Source organism: Cololabis saira, chromosome 8 (genome assembly GCF_033807715.1).
Source record: "Cololabis saira isolate AMF1-May2022 chromosome 8, fColSai1.1, whole genome shotgun sequence".
NCBI lineage: Eukaryota > Metazoa > Chordata > Actinopteri > Beloniformes > Belonidae > Cololabis > Cololabis saira.
Genome location: NC_084594.1, coordinates 3,701,381 through 3,727,665, shown reverse-complemented (window position 1 = coordinate 3,727,665; position 26,285 = coordinate 3,701,381). Strand labels below are relative to the sequence as shown.

Genomic DNA, 26,285 nt, shown 5'->3' with positions numbered 1-26,285 from the left:
CCCCCCCCCCCCCCCCCCCTTTAGGAGACTAACAGCAGGTCCTGAGTCTATTGAGTCCTGTGGGAAAAGTGAACGTGAGCACAGATTATTACCAATTCCTTCGCCCCATAGTAACCTAAGTAAATATGGGACCCATTTTTCAAAAGCCACAAACCTTCTGAACATTCTGACACCAAAATGGCAATTTTCCGACCGACAAAGTAGGAGAAACTTTGTTTGAGACCTGTCTCTGTCTGAGCAACACACTCTCGTGAGATTTGGCAATACAACACTCTCCTCTCTGGTGCTGATTCAGAGATTCCGAGTCGTTGGTCACTGCAGAACTGCCAAGGTCGTTTTCCCATCGGATAAATTGAAATTTAAACCAAAAAAAAAAACTTGCTTCTTTGCTTAATAATACTTTTATTGTTATTATTGAAGTCTTTTTGGAGGGCAGTTGGTTTTCTTACTGTGACACAAATGGAGGCTGGTCATGTGACCAGTCTGACTACTACTGCTTCAGTGAAGCATTGCATTATGGGACCTGGCGTGCAAGGTAGACTGGCCAGTTGGATACTAGAAACGTACCCAGATGCAGTAAAGCCATCAGGGGACCTTTTGAATCTTGTATTTTACTACTACTACTACCAGGGCCGCCGCAAGGGGTGTGCGAACCGTGCGACCGCACGGGGCCTCGCGCTATGGGCGTTTTTTTGTTCTTTTTTGTTTTTTCCCTTATAAATATGAACAGTCACGTTCCATTACAGACCTAAATGTGTACTAGTCTGTGCATATCAATAAATATATGTGCAATGATGCGCGTGTCTGTTGTTCAATACAACTGCGTCAGACCAAGCGCAGACACAAGCTGCTCTGATCCAGACGGTGGAGTTGGAACAAACTGTCACACAATGTCGAGAGAACGAGACAGATTCAGGAAATTTCCATCAGGGGATGAAAAAAATAAGACTAAAAGAAAATGGAAGAGTTTAATGCCTCTCTGAAAGGCTTGTTTGATAAATTTGTTACAAAATTCACCGATCCGACCGGGTCTCAAGCAGCCGTGGGGCCCCGCGTCCAGGCAAGAGATGATGATGAGGCAGGGGAAGGTATCCAGTATTTTGCTAATTGGAGAGTTAAAAATCCGCATATAGACACCCGATCCGACCCGAAAAACCCAAGAATTTTGCGCGCGTGAGCGTAGCGAGCGCGCGAGGGCCCCCCCAGCCATTTCGCACAGGGCGTCGCAAATCTCCCAGACGGCTCTGACTACTACTACTACTACTACTACTGTCATTAAGCAGACGCTTTTATCTGAAGCGACTTACATCTGAGACAAACACACCATGGAGCAATTATGGTTAAGGGTCTTGCTCAGGGGCCCAAGGTGGTTCATCTTGGTTGTCATTCCTCCAGACCCAAGCCCACCTCTGTAGCCACTAGACTACCACCCCCCAATTTTGTGCATTTCTTTGCATTCTGAATACTCCTTAATGCACTTTGGCAAAATCAGTACATACTAGAGGTATAGTGGGCAGATTTCTGGGCTGAGGAGGCATGGTGTGCATGTGTGGGGTGTGTGTTGTAGTTAAATTTGCTGTGACCAGAATACCAAGTGTGTGTGTGCAGCTGCTGAATGTGTGTGTGTGTGTGTGTGGGGGGGGGGGGGGGGTCTGTTTTCTGGCTCTCTGCATCTTCTTTTCTTTGTTTTTTGCTCCTTCAGGTCAAAGTTTCTTGGACAATCACAGTCCCTCAAACCAAAGGTATGACGCAAACCAAAAGTATGACGCAGGTATGGTTCTGCGTCAAAACGACGCCGTGCCTAAGCCGTAGGGGACACGTCGACGCGTACCACACGCCGTCACTGATGCCGGCACTGACGCGTGATTGGTTCGCTTGGTAGCAACGCATTTCCGGTTTGAAGCAGTCGTGAACTTTCAGCCTCTTTTCTGCGTGTGTTTGTGATTTTGTTTTGTTTGGGTTTTTTGCACAATAGTTGTCCTTATCTCTTTGATTCACTGTGACCGGAAAAGTTGGATAAACCATTCAGGAAAAGATTGCAAATTAGCGGGCATGGGGAGTACTGCCTACGGCATAGGCACGGCGTCGATGTGACGCAGAACCATAATTCAGCCTTAAGACTTTCCCTCCGTCACACACACACACACACACACACACACACACACACACACACACACACACACACACACACACACACACACACACACACACACACACACACACACACACACACACACACACACACTAAAGTGCAGTTGGGGCTTCCTGAATCATCCGAGTGCATCCTGATTGACACCGGCTGTCAGATGGCAAAACCGCTCTCCCAGAACCTTCAGAAGTGGCAGTGTGTTTGGTGTTGGGGTGTGTGTGTGTGTGTGTGTGTGTGTGTGTGTGTGTGTGTGTGTGTATGTGTGTGACAGAGTGTGAGTGTGTGTGTGTGTGTGTGTGTGTGTGTGTGTGTGTGTGTGTGTGTGTGTGTGTGTGTGTGTGTGTGTGTGTGTGTGTGTGTGTGTGAGAGAGACAGAGTGTGTGTGTGGGCGGTGAATGACGTTGATTGTCGGCACCTCTGCCGGCCCCCCGAGGCTCTTTTTCTTTTCAGGAACGGTGTCTCACGGCTCCGTCTCTCGTCCGGTTCCTTTGTCTTCTCTAGGAAAGTCCGACTCATCTTCCCTCATCGTGGATCAACAACTGTCTTATTTTCCTCCGATGATTCACAGAAAGCTCTTCATCTCTGGGCGATTCTCCCGTCGTTCAGGATTAGTGAGAATCGCAGCCGCGCGGCTTCACAGTCGTTCCCACGCTGCTGCTTTAACTGCCACTTATGATTTACAGAAACTTGGGAGGATTAGAGGCCAATCTGCCAACGTGACGATGAGCGTCGGAGGATAAATGATTGTGATGTTGGGGAGACGCAAACACAACTGCTCGGAGGGTGAAACAGAACCTTCTGGGCTCCTGTGTTGTGTTTTGTTGAGGTTTGATCGTCACCTCCGGTGGAACAAAAAGGCGATGAGGTGAGAGCGAACAGATTTGTTTACTCTCCATTCATTTTCAGTGATACTTTGATTTTTTAATCTTCGACACAGATTGATGACGGTAAATTTGTCTTTCAAACTCTTTTGCTCGTCGGTCAGACGAGGGATAACCTAATTATTGACGGGGATTCTCCACTGTCCTCCAATCACACAGTGGCAACACAAACACTTCTGAGATGAAGTGTTTTCTTCATCACTGCTGGAACTCAGCCCTGATGGTCACCCCGTCTCGCTCCGGGTCATCCTACTTCCCGCTCGTCCGACTTCCCGCTCGTCCGACTTCTTCCTCGTCCGACTTTTTCCTTGTCCGACTTCCTGCTTTTCTGACTTCCCGCTCGTCTGAATTCTTACTGGACTAAATTCCAGCTCGTCCTTCCTGCTCGGATCGTCCGACTCCCGGCTGGTCCAACTTCCTGCTCATCCGATTTCCAGTTCCTCCAATTTCCAGGTCATCCGACTTCCATCTCACCCGATTTCCAGCTCGTCTGACGTCTCACTCCCCGTTTGTCCAACTTCCTGCTCCTGCGATTCCTTTCTCGTCCTACTTCCCGCTCGTCCGATTTCCCGCTCGTCCGATTTCCCGCCGCTCATCTGACTTCTTGCTGGACTAAATTCCAGCTCGTCCTTCCTGCTCGGATCGTCCGACTTCTTCCTCATCCAACTTCTTCCTCATCCGACTTCTTCCTCATCCGACTTCCCGCTCGTTCGACTTCCCGCTCGTCAGTATCCCTGCTTGTCTCACTCCCTGTTCGTCTGACTTCCGGCTCATCCGACTTCCAGTTCCTCCAATTTCCAGGTCATCCGACTTCCTGCTAGTCTGACTTCCTGCTAGTCTGACTTCCTGCTTGTCCGAATCCCCGTTTGTCCAACTTCCTGCTCCAGCGATTCCTTTCTCATCCGACTTCCAGCTCCTCCGATTTCCAGCTCGTCTGACTCCCTGTCCGTCCGACTTCCCGCTCCTCCAACTTCCCGCTCTTCCAACTTCCAGCTCATCCGACTTCTTGCTAGTCCGACTCCCCGTTTGTCCAATTTCCTGCTCCTGCGATTCCTTTCTCATCTGACTTCCAGCTCCTCCGATTTCCAGCTCGTCTGACTCCCTGTCCGTCCGACTTCCCGCTCCTCCAACTTCCCGCTCTTCCAACTTCCTGCCTCGGGTTCTTCCAGGCTTGTTTGACCTCACACGAGCGTCGGAGAGAGGAAGTGAGATCGGCGATGGTGGGAAGCTTCAACGTGCTGAGTGGCAGCTAACTGGCACGATGACGGGAGACGAGAGACTGATGTCCCCCAGGGGGAGGACGGAGAGATGGACGGAAGACGGGAAACCAAAATGTGAAGAGAGACGAGACATGAAGAGAAAGTTTAGGGACGGATGAGGCCGGTATAAGAGATCATAAGAAGAAGGGATGGAGGGACGAACAGAGAAAGACTGAGATGAGACGAAACAAAAACATGAAAAAGAGAAACAGAAACGAAAGAGGAGGTGGGAGGGTTTGTTGGAGATGAGTAAAGAAGCGTTTGTGAGGCAGAAGAAACATAAATAAAGATCAAAAGCGGGGAAAAAAACTAAGGAATAAGTAAAAGATTGAGGTTAAACGAGATGTTACTGGGAAGAAGTGAAGGAATAAATCTTTTTCAGGGCCGAGAGGTTGAGGAGATGGAGAGAGGGCGGATGGAGGAGGACGACTCCGGAGAGACGGCGACACAAAGAGGAGTGGAGGAGAGGAGGAAAGACATCCTCCGTGATGGACAGGTGGACTCAGAGGAGGGAAAAGCAGGATTATCCCGGACCGGCGGAGGACGAGAAACGCACTTTCATCCATGAAATCAAACCTGGACTGAGTCTTCTAACATGCAAATGAGACGTTTTTCTTTTAGGCGTTAAAACGTCGCCGCTGCAGGAAAGAGGGGGACGCCTCCTCCCACGGATGATTGACAGCTGAGAAATTAAATCATAGCCCTTTGTGACCGCTGCAGATAATTCTGATCTCTGTATCGCCATCACATGTCGGATTTAAGACGGCTGAATATTTACATGTAGGGTCCTGTCAACGTCTGCATCTCTGGACTCATCAACGGTAAAAAATGGGGAATAGAAATAGTCGCCAACAAATTCAGTTGTTAAAAACACCACTAACATTTCAACAGAGTGAGACTTCTTCCTCCTTCCTATCCAGAGTACAACAATATGTCGGTGGCGAAGAGCATCTCTGAATGCAAAACACCGGATCCTGCAGTGTGGGAGTGAGGGGGGCAGGGTAACGGCCCCTTTTGGGCGGGGGAGAAGGTTCGTCCTTCAAGACTCCTCTCCCTGGCCCTGCCCCTTCTCAACCTTTCCCCGACCCTGCACCCCAACCTGGGACTTGCTGATTGGGCCGGAGCTTCGGGAGCTGGTGCTGGCCTGCGGTCCCCACCCCTGGTCATCCCGTTGCTGCTTCCACCTGCCTGCTGTCCCCACCCCCGTTCATCCCGCTGCTGCTTCCACCTGCCTGCTGTGCTGCTGCTGTCCCTGACCCCCCAGTCTGGCCTTCGGCAGGAGGGTCCCCCCTTATGAGCCAGGTCCTGGTCCAGGTTTCTTCCTCCTAAAGGGGAGTTTTTCTTGCCACTGTTTATGTAATAATTGCTCGGGGGTCATGTTACCGGTCTCTGGAAAGCGTCTAGAGACAACTCTTGTTGTATTAGACGTTATATAAATAAAATTGAATTGAATTGAATTGAATTGAATATGGCGACTGGCAGCAAAGGTCGTTAAAAGAAGTCATTTTGAATGACGTGTCCACCTTTCCTGTCTTTTATTATTAATTAGCACGTCACTTAAACAACCGCACGCAAAATGTTAACACTTCGACTATATTAGTTTCAGCCCACGAGTGTTGTGATCGTATTAAAATCTTCACATTTGTTAGTTTTATCTTTTCTAGCCCTTGACGTGACGTTTTTTCCGCCTTTACCGTGTTTAAAGAGGTGTAAAGAGTTCCCCTCATCATTTCATCCAGTATCGGTTCACTTATACATTTGTCATTTCCATTCGTACATACGACACCAACACTTTTCTCATGAAAAAAAAAAGTTCTCACGCTCACGTGCTACAGGTGCATTGTGGGAAATCTGAACTTCTGGAGGACGATATCACATCGTGACGTCTGCCAGCTCACCAGGCCTCGTTACCTTGGTTACGCCAGTGGAAAACTCCAGTCTACTTCTCCACCCATCCAGAAAATCCATCCATCCATCATCCATCCATCATCCATCCATCCATCCAACCATCCATCCATCACCCATCCATCCATCATCCATCCATCCATCCATCCATCCATCCATCCATCCATCCATCCATCCATCCATCCATCCATCCATCCATCCATCCATCCATCAATCCATCCAGTTCAATAAGTTTCATATTTTTCAACACGTGATGAAGAAACAGCAGCTTCATCTTCATCCTCTCCATCGCCGTGGAGACGTGCAGTAAGTTTTTACTCCTCCCAAGGAAACTCTTGATGCTCTGGTCTCCAGACACAGCTCATGTTTGAAAGAGTTTACGTGTTTACGGTAAATCTGCCCCGGCACCGACACTAAACCAGTTCATATTACAGAGTAATGACACCACAGCACATCAGCGGTCCGGGCGCGGCCACTCACCCCGTTGGCCCGGCTCATGGCCTGGTAGTAGATGCTGTAGCTCTTGGCGGGCGACAGCGGCAGGTTCCAGAAGCCGCCGTAGCTCTTGTTGTCGCCCACCGTGAAGGGCTGCACCACCGTGAGGCTGGACGGCGGCAGCTCCGCCGCGATGTAGTACGGCGAGTCCAGGATGGAGGCGTTGCGGAAGCTGACGGGCGCCGAGAAGCACTCGGGGGCCTCGGACGCTGCGCGGCGGCTCTTGGACTTCCGCTCCTCCTTCACCACTAGCTGGTAGGAGCTGCAGAACCAGACAACACAACGGGTTACTATAGCAACGCTGCCGGACCTGCTTTGGGCTGGTTTCTACCAGCATTTACGTTCTCTACGGTCCCTACAAACCTAATGAGAGGTAACGCTAACAGAGCGCCCGTTACTGTACAGTAGGCCACTTTTTTGTGGTCTTGGTCTCAACAGTCTTTGGTCTTGGTACCAATCATGTCGGCTAATTCGTTAGCGCACAAAAAGGGCCTGAAAGATGCGCAAGCCACCTTCTACGCAAAGGTGGGGATCTAAAAAGAAAAAACTAACCGAAAAATCTTTACGGCAACCCGGACCCTCCCGTAGGAACTTACTTAAGACACGGGGAACTGGCGACGCAGGCTGTGAGGTGGTGAAATGAAGTCAGATTCATGTCATACTCTTAATAATGTCATCACATATCACAACATATATCAGACTTATAATAAAATAGCGCTGATCGTGTTCCTCTTTGTGTGAAGCTCAGTCAGTCAGGACTCTGGTGCCAGCCGCGGTGACACGCCGGGAACCTCCTCTTCACCCACTGCTTTAGGACAGAACAAATGAGGGGCTTCGTAGAGCGTTTAGGGGCTCCACGGAGCCTATCATTTCTTCCCTAAAGGGACACAGATTTTTATTATATATATAATGAGTTTTACGCGCGCGTGAAACCTTCACGTGCGGGTGTAAGCCTAAATTATGGCTCTGCATTAAAACGACGCAGAGCCTACGGCGTAGGGTACGCGGTGACGCGCACCCTACGACGTAGGCTCTGCGTTGGTTTAACGCAGAACCATAAATCAGTCTTGAGCAGCTCTGAGGGGAGGAGGGAGAGGAGGAGGGAGGAGGGGGAGCGGGGCTGCCGGGCCGTTCTCGCATCGCCTTCGCACAGTGTCTTGATGATTTGTAATTACAGGCTGAGCCTACCGTTAGTTTTTAAACTGTAAAAAGTGGGGGGGACAAAAACATGATTTTGAAAAGACGGGGGGCGCTCAACGGCGTGCTGCCACTCACTCGCTTTAATTATTTTATACTATTTATATACTCTTTCTACTTTTACTGTCACTACCAAATAATGTGGTTTTCCTGTCCTCCACCTCATCCACAACATCTAGATCTCAGATCTCAGTGAAATTCAGTGACACGGTGGCTGGATACTTCTCATTCATCCTGAAGCCAAACAGGCTGCAGGAAGCTGCTGCGCATGCTCAGCAGGCTCATTCATATGCAAATACTACTTTGCATTACGCTTTTAAGGTAGAAAGTGGGCGTGTAGAGGGCGGGATATGAGGCAGATTCAGCTGCGCAGCCTTCCAGCTGGACTGTGATTTATAAAGAGAACATTGCGTGCAAGTGTGCGTGCACATGGTTTTATTGATCCAGATTTTTTTTTGCGCCCGGCATTTTCGGCTTTTGAGTGTTAGTATGACTCCTATGCAGTCCATTTTAAATGAGGCCCCTGGTCTGGATACTCTGTGGTCTTGGTAGTGACCTGGTCTTGATACTCTCTGGTCTTGGTAGTGACCTGGTCTCGGTTTAGACGGTCTTGACTACAAGTCAGTTTACAACTCGAGCCACGGAAGAGTTTACATCTCAAGTGTTTTCTCTTCATCTCGACATTAAAACCGTCGGCCCGCAGCAAAACACTGTGTGGTTTTTGTGCCGACGCAGCAGCAGAGTCAGGATTACAGGGCAGGGGGGGGCTGTGGATGCACGAGCTGGAGACCGGAGACCGGAGGGCAGACCTTCGTGGGGGGTCTGATGGGTCCAGGTCCGTCTCTTTCTGCACTCACGTTTGCTTTAACAGCTCCTTGATGGAGGTGCGTGTGCTTCAATTATGCTGCGAGGGACTTTGTGCACTCCGGGCCTCCTTAAGAGCTCAGGACAAACACAGCGGGCCTCTGCAATTACCTCCACCCTCCCTGCCCAGAACTCACTTCACAATTACAAGCAATTAGGGGAAAGTGTGTTTCTGTGAAGAGTCCGCAGCCGCTGATGGCCAAAGATTGAGTCTCCCTTGATCAATATTCAAATTTTCTGAGACAGTCCTGTATATATGGTAATTAATATTTTTGGCCATAATTCCCTACCCTAGTGTGCATGCACATGCACATGTGCACAAAACACACGTCACATTTCACGTAAGCAGCAGATATTAACGTGATTTATCACTGTTTTTGAGCACAACAACTCTTCGGTAAAGATACATTTGTGGCCAAAGTTGAAATATAGTGTGGGAACTTAAAGAAATTAAAACTAAATCGCGAACAGAGTCTCCCTGCCTGCGGCGTCCTCCACGCTGATTTCCCAGGAGGAGAGCTGAGAATAATCACTTCTTCCTCAACTACAATAAAGTGTGGACATCTTCTGCTCGGCCGAGAAAACAAAGAAATAAAGAGCAGCTTCCGTTCGGATTATGATGATAATTCCCCCCCCCCCTGATACCCACTACTGGAGTTGAGGGGATGAGGGGGGATGGCATCCCCCCCTGAAATAAAAACGTTCCAAATCATCCCCCCTGAAATAAAAACGGTCCAAATCATCCCCCCTGTAAAACTGTCATCCCTCCTTTCCATCCCTTATGTCATTTCATCAATGAATGTGGTTTTACTGCTATTTCAACATTTAGAGTCATCACCAGAAAAATAACTTATTTGACAATTTTCACCTGTTTCAAGTAAATTTTCACTTGAAATAAGTAGAAAAATCTGCCAGTGGAACAAGATTTATTTTCTTATTACAAGCAAAAAAATCTTGTTCCACTGGCAGATTTTTCTACTTATTTTTAGTGAAAATCTACTTGAAACAGGTGAAAATTGTTGTTTTTTCCAGTGATGAGTCTTGTTTTAAGAGTAATGAGATTTCTTTTTTACTAAAATGAGACATTTTAACTAGAAATAAGACAAATATTCTTGTTAAGATTGTGAGTTTTTGCAGTGATCCATTTTACTTATCCTGTGAAGGACAGAGTCATATTGATAAGTTCAGAAAAGTGTTTTTTATTGTTGTGTTTTGATGTATTTGATGTAAGCCCAGTGGATATTTAAAGCTTACAGAAGGCTGCATTTAACTGCTGCTATGTCATTCCTGCAGTATTTCTGCAGGTGTTTTGGTCACTGCTATTATTTGTAATATATTATATTATTTGTAATCAGCACAAATTATCTGTCCCCATATGATCAAATCCACCATCCCCCTGATTTTTTTTTAACAACTCGAGTACTGCTGATCCCCACATGAACTTCTGGAGAGTTTCCAGCGATCCCCCCGTTATTAGGGTCACACATTCCAGCTGTCAGATCCTCTCGGAGTTACATCTCCATGAAGCAGGAGCTGGGAAAGTTACGAGGTTCCAGTGACTAACGACGACATGTTTCACCGACAAATTTTGAAGAGAAAAAGAAGAAAGAAAAGAAAAAAGAGTCTCATTCTCCGGGCTCCTTTGCATACAAATGAGCCTCATATGTGAGTGACTTTAATGGCTGTGAAAGAGCCCCTTGAGGAGACGGGAGGAACGTGGAGCGATGGAGAGAGTGGGGACTGGGGGGGGGGGTGAAGGAGCCGGGAGATCTCGGAGTCCATGCACGGTTCAAAACAGAGAGATGGAATTAAAGCAGAAATGTTCCACCACTGACTACGTTTACATGCAGTCAAAATTCGGGTTATTGCTAATATTCCGGTTACTGAAACATTCGGAATATTCTGTTTACATGGTAATTAATCATTCAGGATATCTGGATCAAACCAGCGACGCACGGAGAACATCGTGATGCAATTCCTGTCATTTCTGCTTCTTCTTCCTGTATCCAAATTCAAAACAAATGCTGCTTCGCGCAACTTTTCTCTCACCTTTTTGTAAATCTTCTATCCCGGTACTTTCTACCGTCTACAAATGCAGAAATGTTCATATCCTTCATTACATTTATGAAGTGATTAGTCTCCTCCTGGTCTTGGTTTCTCCGTGTTTATAAGAACTTCCTGGACTCAAAAGACCAGGATTCCTTGTGAACAGAGCATGTGCAGAAAACTAATTCCTGTTCCGTTTGATGGGGATATTCCGCTAGGCGTTTACATGACCCAATATTCAGGTTTTAAAAGGAGTAACCCAGGGCTCATATTGGGTTTTTAAAAACCTGAATATGAGCAAATTCGGGTTATTCAAAGGGGTTATTGGTGTTTACATGGGCCTGTAACCGGGTTATTGCCAATATTGGGGTTTTAAAAGGGTTATTGATGCATGGAAACACAGTCATTGTTGTTGTCTTCTTCATTTAGATACACAATCAAATACGTCACAGCAGCTTCGCTTCAACCTCCTACTTCTGCTTCGTTGTAGTGGAATAGTAGTGGAAAAGAAACCAGGCCAACTAGGTGCTGGTGGAAAAGCGCCAAAAGCGACCTGAATCTGCACCGGTGGAACAAGGAGAAGGCCGTTCCGTTCTTTACCTGATTGGAGCTCCGCGGGACTGGGCCGGCTTCAGCAGGATGGTGATGGTCGTCTCCGTCTCGTTCAGCGGGGTCTCAGACTCGTACTCCGGCATCATGGGGGCTGAAACAAGACAGAAGTGCTGCATAAGTCACTGAACGACAACTCTCAGGCTTCAAAGTTAAATAAAAAGTTCATTTTTCACTGGAGGAACCAGCACAAGCTGTCTGAACCCACACCCGATTTGACTGCTGTCATACCATTGAATGAAGGACAAAACGATAACAATCATCCCATAGATATGGGCCAGTAGGGCCCTACTCTACCTACTAGTAGGCGCAGGAGGCGGTTATCGCCCCTTTCTATGGCTAACCCCATGTTATTAATGCTCAGTAGGCACAGACGTTTTGTTATGAAGCTCACACGTCACCTCCCTTTTTTATGTATTTAGCTAAAATTTTAAAACCTGAACAATAGAATTCAACGTAAAATGCCAGATCTTGTCCATTAAAAACAATACATTTCGGAACATAGTGTAACGACCACAGATAGATAAGGATAGATAAGTGTTGCCCGCCTGGGCAACACATCAGCATTTGGCCGACTGGTTAGTGCAGTTGACTGTGGTCTGGGAGACTGTGGTTCGAGACACGCTCTGGGCACGACTTGTTCGCCACAGTATTTTCCTCATTGTGTTATGGTTTTCTTTTAATATCTTTAACATTTATAAACACAAAAACACGAAAGTGTCCTTGATAATTCAATAATACAATAGGTTCATGTTAAGGACATCCGTTTTAATTAGTTCTCCTTCGATTATGACATGTTATTAATGCTCAGTAGGCACAGGAGGTTTGTTATGTAAGGTTATAGGTTTGCCTATGAGGCCTATTTCGTATCTATTTTTCATAGTTCACTAACGCTTTGAGCTAGGCGGCTGAAGTTCTAGACTCTGTATCAGGAGGTGACTCTCATCCACTGTGCCGAGTTTCAGATCTGTGTGACCTTCGGAAGTGTCAAAGGTCACCGCGTGTGTTGCTTTTCGGGCCTGCAAAGCCTATTTCGTGTCTTTTTTTGCACACTTCACTAACGCTTTGAGCTAGGAGGCTGAAATTCTAGACTCTGTATCAGGAGGTGACTTTCATCCACTGTGCCGAGTTTCAGATCTGTCTGACCTTCGGAAGTGCCAAAGGTCACCGTGTGTGGTTCCTTTTTCTGGCCTTTTTTGTGTGTTTTTTGAATAATTCACTAACGCTTTGAGCTGGGAGGCTGATTTTTGACTATGTTGCAATGCAGAAGGCCCTTTGCTAGGATCTTTTGGTCCCGTGGCTGTACGACTTCCACAGAGCTAGTTGGCGTTGCAGAGGGTTCACAGAGTTGAGACTTGGCAAGCCCAATCTAGGCCCCATATGGAGCCCACAGGTCAAGTTTTACTTGGTTTGGTCAAATGTTGTGGCAACGGTGTCCGTTCAAATGTTGGAAAAGGTGAAGTTTCAAAGCCCCGCCCATCGAAAAGTACAGGTCCGATCTGCACCAAACTAACGTCTGTCTGTTCAGGGGATGGCCCCAAACAACATATAAAAAAAGACTTCTATGACTTCTGCAACAGTGTTTCCTCCAAAACGTCCTGGCTGGTTAGGAGGGTGTAGAAACCTCTAGCTCTGAGAGCCTCCTGACTAATGGAACAGGGCCTATTTTGTGTCTTTTTTTGCATAGTTCACTAACGCTTTTAGCTAGGAGTCTGAATAAAATAAAAAATGAATAAAATAATAATCATTAGAAAAAAATAAAATAAATAAATAAAATATAATCATCATTAGAATAAAATAATAATAAATACATTTTTTAAAAGTTAAGATAAAACTGAAATAGTACTTTAAAAAGCATATGAAATGCTATTAATTAAAAGCAAGACTAAAAAAGTGGGTCTTTAGCCTTTTTATTAAACTGGTAGGACTAAATGTTTCCTCAGTATTTGGGGTAGATTTGAATTCCAGTCCGTCATCATTTACTGGAGTTTATAAAAAACTAAATTACTATCTGCATTTAAGAGTTTCAGTGTAATATCAAAACAAAACCTTTAAAACAATTGTTTAAGCCACATGACATTATCTGACCTTGGCTCACTTCCTTTGGACAATATGGTTTCATATTGGCAGCAGTGATCTTCTCCAGTACTTTAAAGTGACAAAACAACACAGACAGACCTTCTATCCTCATCTAATTTCAAATATTTATACGGTATATGTTATATGTATATGATATAAACATATATAATAATTTAAGAGGACATAAACCAGTTCCTGGTCCGTCCACCTCTCCATCTGCAGCCGTTAATTCAAATCTCTGCGTCCGTCGGACTCTGGACGAGATAATGAAGATTGGAGGTGGCGTGACATTTGGGGGAAGACGTATCTTCAGCGTGTGGAAAGTGTTTTTTCTTCCTTTTTCTCACTTCCAGCAACATGTTAGGATTAGCTGGGATGAGGGAAGAAGGGAAGCTCGGTGGAAAGGTCAGACCGCGGGGGGTGTTGACAGGAAGGACAGTTCCTCTCGGATACTGATGAGACCTGGGATGTTTAACTGGGAGAATGTGGTGAGATGTTGAGAAGGTCCTGGGACAGACTCGTGACTCCCTCTGCCGGGCGTCCAGGAGTTGACGTGAGAGTCTCCACCGGTGTGATGACGGTCATAACCGTCACCTCACCGGACTGTATCCACCTGTATCTCCTGGAGCTCCTCCTGAAGCAGCTCAGGCTGAACCGGGACAAACACGCTAACCCAGGGGTCGGCAACCGAAAATGTTTTAGAACCATATTGGACCAAAAACACAAAAAACCAATATGTCTGGAGCCACAAAAAATGAAAAGTCTTGTATCAGCCTTAGAATGAAGACAACACATGCTGCATGTTTTTTATACTAGTTATAACTGGGGAAAATTTATTTTTTTCATTATGCACTTCGAGAAAAAAGTCGAAATGTCGAAGAAAAAAAAAAGTCGAAATGTCAAGAAGAAAGTAAAAATTTTGAGAAAAAAGTTGAAATATCGAGATTAAAAAGGAAAGGAAAAGGGAAGAAAAAAAGAGAAGAAAAGGAAAAAAAGAGAAAAAAGAAGAAAAAGAAAAAAAGAAAAAAAGGAAAAAAAGAGAAAAAAATAAAAAAGAAGAAAAAAAGGAAAAAAAAGTCAAACATTTCTGAAAAAGCTCCAGGAGCCACTAGGGCGGCGCTAAAGAGCCGCATGCGGCTCTAGAGCCGCGGGTTGCTGATCCCTGCGCTAACCCAAATCAAAGAACTTGATCCTCAGAGTCTCCAGCTTTGTCCAGATGACGGGGGACAGGATGAAGCTCCAACCCCACGGTGGTGAGCAAACTGCCGTCGGTCTGCAAATGTGCAAACTTCCTTAGTTTGCCCCAAAAACAGTGTTTCATGAAGTGAGATGCTGTACAAGAAGCTGAAGAGGAAAGTAGAAGAAACCCAGCTGTCTACAAAAGACTGGACAGGAAGATGAATGTTGATATTTTTAATAAAAAGGCTAAAGACCCACTTTTTTAGTCTGCTTTTAATTTATAAGATTTCAAGTACTATTTCAGTTTTATCTTAACTTTTTGAAAAATGTATTTATTATTATTTTATTTTAATGTTGATTATATCGTATGTATTCATACATTTTTTTTCTAATGATTATTATTTTATTCATTTTTCATTTTATTCTAATGATTATTATTTAATTTAGTTATTTTATTCTAATGATTGTTATTTTATTTATTTATTGTATTTTATTCTAATGATTATTATATCATGTATTAATTGTATTTTATTCTAATGATTATTATTTTATTTATTTTTTTATTTTATTCTAATGATTTTTTTATTTTATTCTGATGATTTTTATTCTATTTATTTATTTTATTCAAATGGTTATTATTTTATTCTAATGATTATTATTTTATTCTAGTGATTACTATTATTATTATTTTTTACTCTAATAAATATTATTTTATTGATTTTTTATTTTATTCTCATGGCTATTATTATTGCATTTATTTATTTATTTTATTTTAATGATTATTGATATTACTTTAAATTGCATACTATATTATGTTCTTATCATTTCATGGTAATGCAGATGACTCCGTAAGGTGGTGTTTGTGTGTGTGTGTGTGTGTGTGGGGGGGGGTTATGGGCCCTGTTTTTACTTTTTAAATTGTACAATTTGTAAATGTAAAGCCCTTTTGTTACCTGGACGGGTATAAAAATCACATTTTATAAAAGATTTATACACAAAACCAGTTAAATGTCAGGGTTTTGTTGCCACTGTGGATAAAAAGTCCCTGTTGTCCAAAAGAATAAAACAAAAAAGACCAAAAACAACAAGGACAGACAAAAAAGTTTTAAAATGTGGAGTTGGGGAAAAAGAGGGGAAGATGCGAGTGAGAGGGAGAGGGAGAGGGAGAGGGAGAGGGAGAGAGAGAGCAGCTGAAAGCAGCTGAGGCCGAGCGGAGAGAGAAGCACCGAGCCAGAGACGGGTCTTTGTTCTGCATCGGCCGCTCTGGCGCTAAAACAACAACCTTTCCCAAACAGATTAGGAACGGAAAAGTCCTGTTGTGAAACGCTCGGCTATACGAGGGACGTCTCACATAAAACTGCTACCACACATTGCATTCTGGGGGATTTGCAGACGTGGTGAGCTGCTGAGTAGAGAGAGAGAAGCTCTCCGTTAGAAAAGGTGCCGCGTAAGCAGCATTTAGCACCGAGCACCCGACACGGCCGGCTGCTTTTGGGCAGAAACTGATTATCGATTACAGATTAGAAAGTTTCTCACCTGCTGGATCTCGGTCGTTCTAAACTTTCTCACATGCAGTTTTGATTTTACAGGAGCAAACAAGTTACTTTCAACGCCTGCATACTTCTCGATGTGCACTCCTCGTTCAACGTTGCACATTTCTCGTTTTCTCTCACACCCCTTGTTTGGTCTCATACACACCTAGTTTGGTTTCATACACACCTAGTTTGGTCTCATACACCCTTCGTTTGGTCTCACACACCCCTCGTTTGGTCTCTTGGTCTCATACCCCCCTCATTTGGTCTCACACACCTCTCGTTTGGTCTCTTGGTCTCATTCACCCCTAGTTTGGTCTCATTCACCCCTGATTTGGTCTCACACACCCCTCATTTGGTCTCACACACCTCTCGTTTGGTCTCATACACCCCTCGTTTGGTCTCATTCCCCCCTCATTTTGTCTCTTGGTCTCACACACCCCTCGTTTGGTATCACACAACCCTCGTTTGGTCTCATACACCCCTCACTTGGTCTCATACACCCCTCATTTGGTCTCATTCACCTCTCGTTTGGTCCCATACACCTCTCGTTTGGTCTCATACACAGCTAGTTTGGTCTCATACACCCCTCATTTGGTCTCATACACCCCTCTTTTTGGTCTCATACACCCCTCTTTTTGGTCTCATACACCCCTCGTTTGGTCTCATACACCCCTAGTTTGGTGTCATACACCCTTCATTTGGTCTCTTGGTCTCACACCCCTCGTTTTCTCATACACCCTTCGTTTGGTCTCATACACAGCTAGTTTGGTCTCATACACCCCTAGTTTGGTCTCATACACCCCTAGTTTGGTCCCATACACCCCTCATTTGGTCTCATACACCCCTCATTTGGTCTCATACACCCCTAGTTTGGTCTCATACACCCCTAGTTTGGTCTCATACACCCCTCATTTGATCTCATACACCCCTAGTTTGGTCCCATACACCCCTCATTTGGTCTCATACACCCCTCATTTGGTCTCATACACCCCTAGTTTGGTCTCATACACCCCTAGTTTGGTCTCATACACCCCTCATTTGATCTCATACACCCCTAGTTTGGTCTCATACACCCCTAGTTTGGTCTCATACACCCCTAGTTTGGTCTCATACACCCCTCATTTGATCTCATACACCCCTAGTTTGGTCTCATACACCCCTAGTTTGGTCTCATACACCCCTCGTTTGGTTTCTTGGTCTCATACACCCCTCGTTTGGTCTCATACACACCTAGTTTGGTCTCACACCCCTAGTTGGGTCTCACACCCCTAGTTTGGTCTCATACACCCCTCGTTTGGTCTCTTGGTCTCATACACCCCTAGTTTGGTCTCATACACCCCTCGTTTGGTTTCTTGGTCTCATACACCCCTCGTTTGGTCTCATACACACCTAGTTTGGTCTCACACCCCTAGTTGGGTCTCACACCCCTAGTTTGGTCTCATACACCCCTCGTTTGGTCTCTTGGTCTCATACACCCCTCGTTTGGTCTCATACACGCCTAGTTTGGTCTCTTGGTCTCATACACCCCTCATTTTCACTCATACACCCTTCGTTTGGTCTCATACAGACCTAGTTTGGTCTCACACCCCTAGTTTGGTCTTTTTATCACTTCAAAGCTTCATATTCCTCAGTGATCGAAAGTCTAGGTCAAATAAATGTCCCTGGAGATGACAGAACAAACATTCCTCAGACTAAATGAAGACAGAAAGAGAGTGAAACACGTACCAGCTATCTTGGTGGTGATCCGCGTGGTGACGGGCGGGCCGAAGCCCTTGCTGGTGGAGGCTTTGAGGGTGAAGAAGTAGGTGGTTCCTGGGTAGAGGCCCACGAACAGGTGGTGGGTCTCGTTCCTCAGCTTGAACACCCGTCCTCTCTGGGTGGTGACGTCAGCGCTGGTGTCCAGCGAGCTCAGGGCTTTGTAGGTGATCTGGAGAAACACAGGAGGAGTGAAGTTAAAGACCCTGCACGAGTCTGGAGTAAGGACGCTTTATTCATCAATGCTTTTGTACAGTTTAGTATTTAAGATTGATTTTAAATCAGTAAAAACATATTTTGTTGTATTTTCAGTTGCATTATAGCAAATATTTACAGCATATAGAGTTTACAGATGACCAGTTTGAAAAGGATGTTAAGTAGTTAAAGGCAAGGGAAGTTTGTTTGTAAAGCACAATTCAACACAATTTAACAGTAAGTAACACATAAAATGAAATAAAATTATAAGAAAGAGGTAAAATAATAAAAAGCACAAGTTGTTAAAGAGTACAGAAGGTACATCTCATTCTTAAAATGGCAAGAATTACGTTTCTATACGGTCAAAACGTACAAAGACCGGGTCAAATACAGAATTACAAAGTAATCTGTGCCGATTCGTGCGGTGGATTAAACCAATTTGACAATTCTACGTCACAATGCCTGCATTCAGGGCTTATCCATCACTAATGTAACTGCACGGTTTTCAAAAATCATTAGTATTTAATTTAAGAGTACGCTTAAATAACAAAAAAAATTAGAGCTGCAAGCAGCGATGAACGGGCCCTCGCGCGTGCAATTTTCACCAATAAAGGTCAAGGACTCAGAACTAAGTCCGATGACACCACCCATGACTCTTTATGGGTTTCGACAATGGCGCAAAGAGACTTTTAATGCAAACAATTAAATATCAAATTTTTCGCCAGGCCTAGCTTGCGTGCAAAGTTTGGTGACTTTTGGGGCACGTTTAGGGGGAAAAAAGGCCCTCATTTCGTCGGAAGAAAAACGAGAAAAAAAAAGAAAATTCCTACAGATACAATAGGGCCTTCGCACTGCACAGTAAGTGCTCAGGCCCTAATGAAATAAAATGATAAGAAAAGAGGTAAAATAATAAAAAGCACAAGTTGTTAAAAAGTAAGTGCAGTAGAATACAGCAGGTAAGTATTTAATTTAGGACTATGCTTCAGTAAACATGTTTTTATCCTGATTTAAAGGAGCTGACAGTTGGAGCAGACCTCAGGTCTACAGGAAGTTCAGTTAAAACAACATGAGATGACAGAACAGTACTTTATTCTCTAAAATATAAAGAACTAAAAGTAAAATGGCTTGTTTTTTGGGGGGTGGGGCTGTCCAAACAAACAGCACTCTGCATTTTAACGCTCAATCACCTCCAACCGTCCCATCCACACAAATGCAATAACTCAAACATGAGTTGAAAAAATTGACTTTTGAATCTGTGAGTGATCAATTGTGGACCTGGAGGGACATTTACAGAAGTCTATGTGCCTCAGCGTGAACTCACCACCGGGACCGCAGTCAATTGAACGAATTGACGAGAGCCACCGGAGCGGCAAAAGCACTTAAATAGTTGCTCTGTAAAACATAACTGTCAATGCATGTTGCGATGTTGCTACTGGCACCTTTCCAGGCTGCAAAAGCATCGGAGAGTGGCCACACGGACACACGGCCAAACACTGGAGGACAGCCGTCATCGTGGATGACAGTCAATACAAAAGAATATTGACTGGTGGGGAAAAGCACGTTAAGAGCATTTCCACCACAAACACATGGCAGCACTTTGTGGAAACACTTAAGGCTCCAAAAAACAGACACGTGCACAGTTTATCTGTGGCTTCAAAGCAATGAACATGAACAACACATATACTGAATGTGGAAGCAAGTGGAAACCAGTGAAACTGGTGTTAAAGGAGGGGAAACAATCAGCACAATAAAGTCTCCATTTTACATATCCTTAACTTTGTTTTATACGAGACAGAAGACCCGTCCTGTGGTCATGGATGAGACCGACAACCGGTACTGGAGTTGAGGGAGATGAGGGGGTACGGCATCCCCCCCTGAAATAAAAATGGTCCAAATCATCCCCCCTGTAAAACTGCCATCCCCCTTTCCATCCCTTATGTCTTATATAAGATTATTCAAAAGTTATGGCAGAAAATAGGAACTATCAAATATGGACCAATCAGGTGAAGGGGGGGCGCGCTTTTTGGCATCTATCGTCGCCATGGTAACGCTTTTGACTGAGAAAAGTAATGTGCATTGTCGCAGGATGGATATGCACATTTTGATGTATAACACACCTGGGTGCACGTTACGGTTCGGGCCGTATTAACGGCCGAAGAAATGGCATAAATTTCGCCGAAAGTACCCGATTAATTCAAAATGGCCGACTTCCTGTTTGGTTTCGGCCATGGCTCCAAGAGACTTTTCTTTAAAGTTTTCTTCTGTATGGACTAATCAGATGAAGGGTGGGCTCGCTTTTTGGCGTCTATCATCGCCACGGTAACGCTTTTGACTGAGAAAAGTAATACGGGGCTTGAGGCACAAAAGTTTTCTAGGGGGCGCTGTTGAGCCGATATAGAAGTTTTAAAAGCCGTGTTTTCACCTTAGCCGGGCCAAACTGAAGCTCTTGAGATGGAGCTGTTAGTGCCAGTTAATTCGTCCTAATCCAGCATGTATACCAACCCGCGCTTAGCCGAGCTAATGTTTACTTGGATTTCTGGGAAACTCCAGTTTAATCCTGAACTAGATTGTTGCCAATAGCTGGATTTAGATGTGCAGGTAACCTCACGGAGTGTCAGAGATCTGATGTCTCTAGCAGATTTAGAGAAGCTCATAGATTCATAGCTCATAAAGGTCAAAGCAGAAGCGCTGGGGTGACCGAGCCTTTTCAGTTGCCGGCCCCAGGCTCTGGAATAAGCTCCCCTATGAGTTACGCACCATCTCTGACCTTGGCCTTTTTAAATCTAAAATTAAAACTTATTTATTCAGGGTGGCTTTTAATACCCAGTAGTGTGGCGACACTCTTTATACTTGATGTTCATATGTTTTATTCTTGTTTTATTTTGTTGTATGTTATGTAAAGCACTTTGGTTCACCTTGAGGTCGATGTAAGGTGCTATACAAATAAAGTTTACATTACATTACATTACATAGATGCCTTCAAATCAACTCAACTCAATCTTTATTTATAGAGCAGGTTAAAACAACCAAGGTTGACCAAAGTGCTGCCCAGTTAAAAACAGCCGAATAAAAGGCAGATATTACATCATCGTCTCATCATCTCAAGCAGACTTGACTAGTGTAACACTCTTCTGGAAAACCAGAGTAAACCATGTAGGGTCAGAATAAACGAGTAGAACTCTGAGACGTTCAGAGCTGGTAGAACTGCGAGTTCGGACCAAAGAGGGTGAAAATGCTTGAAGCTACTTTGCTGCAAACAGATGGAATAAACTCCTTAACTCTAAAACTTTAACTGAAAACTTTGTTTAGTCTAATCGTACAGCAATGTTTTTATCTCTCTATTCTAAGCGGCGTTTTATTCGTTTTCCCGTCCTAATATATTTGTCTGTGATTTTATCAGCTATTTTATTTGCATTCTTATGGACTATTTTCATCTTTCTCTCATGTCGACGTCTTTGCAAAGCACTTTTGTGTATGAAATGTGCGATACAAATGAAATTGCCTTGCTTGCCTCCCTGACCCTTTTCTTCCGGCTGCCACTTCCCTCGCCCGCCGTCTGGTGCATCGTGATGAGGATGGACGCGTTTTTATTAACCTTGGCCTGGCCGATTGTTTCGTGCAGCGGCGCCTTCTGGTGCAGGGAATAGTCCTGAATACTCGTGTGTTTGTGTGTGTGGGTCCGTGGGGATGTGAGGCATCACTGTGTCGTGTATATTACTACACGAATGCAGTCTTACAGTCTTTGGTTTAATTCACCGTACAAATTGTTACAGATTACTTTTGTAATACTGTATTTGACCCGGTCACCGTATAGAATGATGAAGAATGAGATGTACCTGCTATACTATACTGCCCTTACTGTTTAACAACTTGTGTTTTTCTTATTTTAGCTCTTTTCTTGTCATTAGGGCCTTCGCACTTACAGTGCGAAGGCCCTAATGTATCTGTGGGAAATGTTTTTATTTTCCTTCTTCCGACGAAATGAGAGCCTTTTTTCCCCCTAAACGTGCCCCAAAAGTCACCAAATTTTGCACCCAAGCCAGGCCTGGCGAAAAAATGTGATATTTAATAGTTTGCATTAATGGGCGTGGTCTAATGGCTCAACAGCGCCCCCCGGAAAACTTTGTGCCTCAAGCCCCACAGTACGGTTAGACGTACATGCACGAAAATCGCTACACACCTGTATCATGTCGCAACTTAAAGAAAAGTCTCTTGGCGCCATGGCCGAAACCAAACCGGAAGTCGGCCATTTTGAACATTTTGAATTAATCGCGTAATTTTGGCACAATTTCTGCCATTTCTTTCGGCTGTTAATGCGGCCCGAACCGTAACGTGCACACAGGTGTGTTATACATCAAAATGTGCGTCTCCATCCTGCGACGACGCGCATTACTTTTCTCTTTCAAAAGCGTTACCGTGGCGACGCTAGACGCCAAAAAGCGCGTCCCCAAAATTACACAATTGATTCAAAATGGCCGACTTCCTGTTCGGTTTCGTGCATGTACGTCAAACCGTATTGTGGGGCTTGAGGCACAAAGTTTTCTAGGGGGCGCTGTTGAGCCTTTAGGCCACGCCCATTAATGCAAAACATTAAATATCAAATTTTTCACCAGGCCTGGCTTGGTGCAAAATTTGGTCACTTTTGGGGCACGTTTAGGGGGAAAAAGACCCTCATTTCGTCAGAAGAAGAAAAAAGTTCACGTATCGTGCTTGGTGTTTTATTCCAGGCGTGAGGCCGGGGAATTAAAACCTGAGGGGTCTCCGGGTTTCACTCCCGAGCGACGAGGGGAGAATGTTCCTTAACTTGTTGACACTGTTAACCTGAAAGTTAAATGAAAACTTAAATGACCCAGCACTGATTGGTTAGGGTAAGAAAAAGGTCCTTTTAGAGAGCGTTTACTGCCGCCTTAATGAACATGCTGCTTTACAGCGTGATAAAGGGTCGGGGGGGGGGGGTGATGGGATGATCCGACACGGATAATGAAACCCGGCGCAGGACGGATCCCTCAAACAGAACTGGTTTTACCAACAAGTGAGTTTCTTTCAGATGTTTATACGAGTCAGAGTGAACAAGCGAGGGCCAAGTTCACCGCAATCGTAAATTGTAGGCTATAATAATGATAAAATGTGCATTGTGTGGCCAGTGTAGGCTAATTCTTACTTCGCATCGGGGCTGTGAGCCAACGCTGATTGGCTGGAACAGTTACAGCCAATTTGCCGACTCGGCAAGTTTGCTGCCATGAAGGAGACGAGCGCTAAACTTTAAAAGAGGACTAAGCATGTACAAAGTTTTGAATGTTACCCTGTTTTCCACGTTACCTGGATTATTTTGTTCTGGCCAAGGGTTATGGAAGAGTCAACTACCATTGCTGAGTCAGTGTAACCTTCATAAACAATTTCTCTACACCGCGTGTCTGCGTATGTGTCTGTGTGTGTTATGTTTGTGTATTGGTTTTATGTAAAGCACTTTGTGCCGCATTCTATGCATGAAAGATGCTCTATAAATAAAGTTTGATTTGATTGATTTGATCAGAATGTTGTGTAGCTTTGACCACCTGCCTATTTGAATGAGCTTTGTGTTGTTGTCAACTAGACTAGAGTTTATTCTCTGTTATAGAGCTCAGAAATGTGTAATTTTAGACCAGTTGTTTGGGTGTTCATGGGTAGGATGATGTTGTTGAACGTTAAAATAACTATCATGAGGGCCCATGGAGAATGCTCCGCCCCCTCTGGACTGAGACCCGCGCTCTGCCACTGCCGGAGGCCGGAGGTCTGAGTGTTTGTGGGTGGGAGCAGCAGGGAGGACCATCGCATCCCTTCATACCCGATGATGTGAGGCCCTCGTCGCTCCATTAACAGACTCCAACCTAACGTGCCGACAACTGGCCGCCTGGCTGTCTGGCCGCCCTCCGGCCGCCTGGCCGCCCTCCGGCCGCCTGGCCGTCCGGCCGCCTGGCCGCCCGGCCGCCCTCCGGCCTGCAGGCGGGAGGCTGATGTGTGAATGAAACCGTTAGCAGGGAATGTGAGGGAGACGATTACGGACCCAGTCACCGCGAACCCACCAGGACCAGGAGCAGATGCAAGAAAAGACAGCAAATGGACTAGAAAGCCTAGAAAGGCTTTGTAATTAATGAATCGCAATTAATCGCATATCAATATATAATGTAGCAGTTCATAAGTTGGATCAGCCGATGCTAGGGGGGCGGACTGGAAGTTAAACTACCAGAAGAAAAACTAACTTAGCCGCTACAACGTTGAAAAGATCACCATGTTGATGTTTCCTGTTTCCATCTGTTCTTTTAATTATTTTTATTTATTAAATAAATGTTCTCTGCTCTTGACCAGCGTTTACTGCTGCTGCATCTTGAAACTTTGTTTGGAAAACCAGCCCAGTGGAATATAAGATCATGGAGACAGACGGGGAGGGAACAAGCAGCCATTTGGATAAATTTGGATAAAAGCACACAACTGTGCTTTTATCCAGGTTTCCACTCGGTAGTTTTTTTAAAACTAAAGTTTCCGCCCACCGAACCAGCAACGACCTCCCAGCGGTTTAGTTTCCATTGTTGTTTCTCGTGTTGAGTTCTGTGCATCAGTATTACGGGGAACTTACGGTGGCCGAGACCCGCTATTGCTGAAAATAAAAGTAACGCTGCAAACAGAAACAAACGCCGCTGCAAATAAAAGAAATGCTGAAAATATAAATAAACCCCGTTGCAAATAAAATAAAAAACGACGCAAATAAAAAAGCCACAATGGAAGTGAATTACCGGGGACTATTTTTGCCGATGCACCGGTGTTTTTATGCGAGAGGTGTTGTTCTTTTTGTTGTTTTCATCATTAATAATAATGCCAAGAATAATCTAAAGCCTGTGTAACAATAGTTATTTGTATGAATGTGAAGTTGAAGCGTGTGTGGTGGTCAGGGACTTCTACTCTCACGTAAAAAACACCGGTGCATCGGCAAAAATAGTCCCTGGTAATTCACTTCTGTTGTGGCTTTTTTATTTGCGTCTTTTTATTTGCAGCGTTTATTTTATTTTCAGCAATGGCGGGTCTCGGCCACCGTAGGAACCGGGAACTCGTGCAACGAGAAACGTTCCGCACTGTTTGGAGTGCAAAAGTAAATTGCGATTAAATGCGTTATTTTTTTTTGTCGCATTATTTTTCTGTAGTTAATTAATCGTAATTAACACGATAAAGTCCCAGCCCTAATATACATATACATACATATATATATATATATATATATATATATATATATATATATATATATATATATATATATATATATATATATATATATATATATATATATATATATATATACACAGTATATATCAACGGTATATGTATCTAGATCTGAGAACTTCTGCAGTCTCAGTTCTGACGTAAACCTGAGATCAAACAAGAACAAAACAGAATAAACTTCAGGAATCAGAGCTTTGCTTCTCAAACTCCTTCCCCCCCCTGAAACCCCCCCCCCTGAAACCTCTCCCGCCCTCGCCGGCTGAATAAAACATGTCAAATCAATAGCTATTTATACAGGCAGGAACAATAAAATATCATCTATTTCATCTATGCTGCAGTTTTGGTTTTGCACATCAATAGTCGTTATTTCATAAAGCCTGAATGGCTCCGTATATTTCCACGGCTTTACCGCCTCCTTTATTTCCCACCTTTGCTTTTTACCTCCTCACTTTTTCATCCGTTCTGCAGGTTTGGCCGACGGACCGTCTCCATGTTTTATTCCTCTTTTAATGCAATTTTCTCTTTCCGAGTATTTCATTCTGCTCTTTTGGATTCTCCCCCTCTTTCTTTCTCTCTCTCTCTCCAGTGTTTTTGTTGGTTTCTTCACCTTTGTCCCCTTCACTCCCTTTCTTCCTCTCTACAGTCGATGGACTTGGAATCGGTGGAGCCGTAAAGCTCAGGTTGTTTTATTAGCCAATGAAAAAGGCCGGCGCTACCGAGACGGTGCATCCTGGGTAATAGAGTGACTGAATTAGTGGGTAAAAAAGAGAGGAAGAAAGAAAGAAAGAAGGAAAGAAAGAATAGGATATAGAGTAGAAAGGGATGGTGAGGGATAAGAGAAAGACTAAAAATATGCAAAGAAACGCGTCACGGTTAAGAAGCTTTA

General features: G+C 44.5%; 1 protein-coding gene across 1 annotated transcript in view; it reads right to left on the bottom strand.

Annotated features, from left to right (window-relative positions):
* ptprt (protein tyrosine phosphatase receptor type T) overlaps positions 1-26,285 on the bottom strand; it is a 379,334-nt gene that overhangs the window by 136,511 nt on the left and 216,538 nt on the right. Inside the window, exons 12-14 of the mRNA XM_061728218.1 lie at positions 17,924-18,125; positions 11,397-11,499; positions 6,675-6,951 (exon numbers count right to left, since the gene is read on the bottom strand). Of these exons, the coding sequence (XP_061584202.1) occupies positions 6,675-6,951; positions 11,397-11,499; positions 17,924-18,125 (582 nt within the window). The remainder of the gene's footprint in view (positions 1-6,674; positions 6,952-11,396; positions 11,500-17,923; positions 18,126-26,285) is intronic.